At 54.6% G+C, this 1,861-nt stretch overlaps 1 protein-coding gene across 1 annotated transcript; it reads right to left on the reverse strand.

Moving 5' to 3' along the window:
- Positions 1–8: 8 nt before the first annotated feature.
- Positions 9–1,607, reverse strand: LOC104627756 (amiloride-sensitive sodium channel subunit beta-like; the record flags this gene model as incomplete). The annotated part of the gene is made up of 3 exons (XM_010296120.1): positions 1,427–1,607; positions 982–1,300; positions 9–100 (listed from the first exon to the last, which is right to left on the reverse strand). Coding segments are annotated over exons 1-3 (592 nt in total), but the record flags the coding sequence as incomplete, so codon positions are not given.
- Positions 1,608–1,861: the final 254 nt, after the last annotated feature.

Consider the following 1,861-nt stretch of genomic DNA (forward strand, 5'->3'; position numbering starts at 1 on the left):
GTTCTCGCTGCTGTTCCCCGGCGTGGGCTGCAGGATCCTCTCCAGCGCCGCTTCGATGAGCCTGTCCAGTTCTTTCAGCAGATGCTTCACCTCTGAGTACCTGCAGGACAAAGAGCAGTTATCAAGGTGGTGGGGATGTGCAGCAGGTCGTCTGCTGCTCGGCTGGCCTGGACCTTGCTGGGGCCCTCAGATCACTGCCTGAAGAGTTACTGGAGAATGCCGGGAGCCTCCGTGCAGAGCACAGCCAGCTTGGGCACGGGCATCCCAGCAGCCCGCAACCGGGCGGAAAAGCATGAGGAGGATAAACAGAGAGCACTGTGGTGGCGAACAGTCAGTGCAGAACCGAATTGGTCGTATTTCAGTAATTTGCTATAGTTTACACAAAAGAGCAAGCCAAGGGAAAAAAACCAACAGTTCCTGGGTGTTGGTTGAGAGCATCTTGCCTTGGGCTACGCTATTGCATGGATATAAATTCGAAGCAACTCTAACAAAAAGCAGTTACTCCTTCGAAATTACGATCGAGTTACATCACTGCAGCTCCCAGCTGATCCTGCTGTTTGACCAGCTCTGAATGGCTGGAGCATAAGCGATAAGAGGTACGTTCACAGCGAGGAAGGAGAAAGAAAGGGATTGTGGGGAAAGATCGAGACTGATTTTGGTTGTGACAAGGGAGTTGAACTTCGAGTTTTCCCTGAGCCAGGGAAAGCTTGCAGGGAGGCAACAACCGTCTTTAGATTAACCGATAGAGTCCAGAAAACCAGGCAAACTCGCGGGCACACGAACCCTCCTCTGGACCCGAGCCATTTGCCTTCACGTCGTCCTCCTTTATCTGGTTTTTAGTGCCACTTCGTGAGAGCATCATTTCCACTGATGCTCCTACCATGATGTCCGAGACAGGAGCAGGTTCACAGTACCTTACGCTAGCCACATACCTGAGGGTGTAAAAGCAGGACTGCGTAAATGAGGTGAGGGAAGACTTACTTGAACGGGTTGGCATTGCAGACCGTGACTGCTGGGAACTTCATGGTCTTGAAGCCAATAGAGAGAGATGACGTGACGTTATAGGAGAGGTAGGTGTTGATGAGGATACCCCACTGCCAGAAGACCAGAGACGCAAAGAGCAGCGTCAGGAAGAACCAGATTAATTTCTTCTTCGGCCCCTCTTTGATGATGCGCTTCGGGCCGTGGGTGTTGGTGTTGTCGCAGTACCAGACCAGCAGCTCCTTGTAGGTGTAGCCGGGGCCCTTCTGCAGGCGGTGCAGCGCCCGAACGAAGTACTTCTTCAGGTTCATGCTGCTGCCTGCCAGCGGGAGAAAAGACGTCAAAGCAGCTGCGGTGAGAGGCAAGGGTTGTACTACGCACGTGCACTCGTGCTGTCAGCAAAGCGGCACCGGAGCGGTTCGTGGTGGCACGACCATGGTTTTACCACCCTGCGGAAACTCAGAGCGGGTGTTGTGCAGGGTCACGCCGCGGCCGTGGAACGGCCCTTCACCTCCTGGGAGGGTATGAGGGGGAGGGTTGTGCTTTGCAGGTCCAAAAGTGGCGAAAGTTTTTGTCACGTCCCTTCTGGCCCCCCGAGAGTTCAGTGACTTGGACCTGCTGGACATGGCTGCGCCCGCGGTGACTTACCGAGTACCGGCCCCCGGCGGTGCGGGTGTCACAGTGAACGAGACAACTTTTTAGGAGGTCGGTGTTCTGTGTGCGCACGGGCACCTCTGTGAACAAACGGGCACCTCTGTGAACCTCTGCAAGCGGGCACCTCTCTAACGTCGCCTGCAACCTTTGCCAACGCTAGATGGACCAAGCAGTCCACGCATGAGCTGCTTTCAGGTAGAATTCAGGCTAACAGCATTTGGTATTC

The sequence above is a fragment of the Phaethon lepturus genome, unplaced genomic scaffold (assembly GCF_000687285.1).
Source record: "Phaethon lepturus isolate BGI_N335 unplaced genomic scaffold, ASM68728v1 scaffold24550, whole genome shotgun sequence".
NCBI lineage: Eukaryota > Metazoa > Chordata > Aves > Phaethontiformes > Phaethontidae > Phaethon > Phaethon lepturus.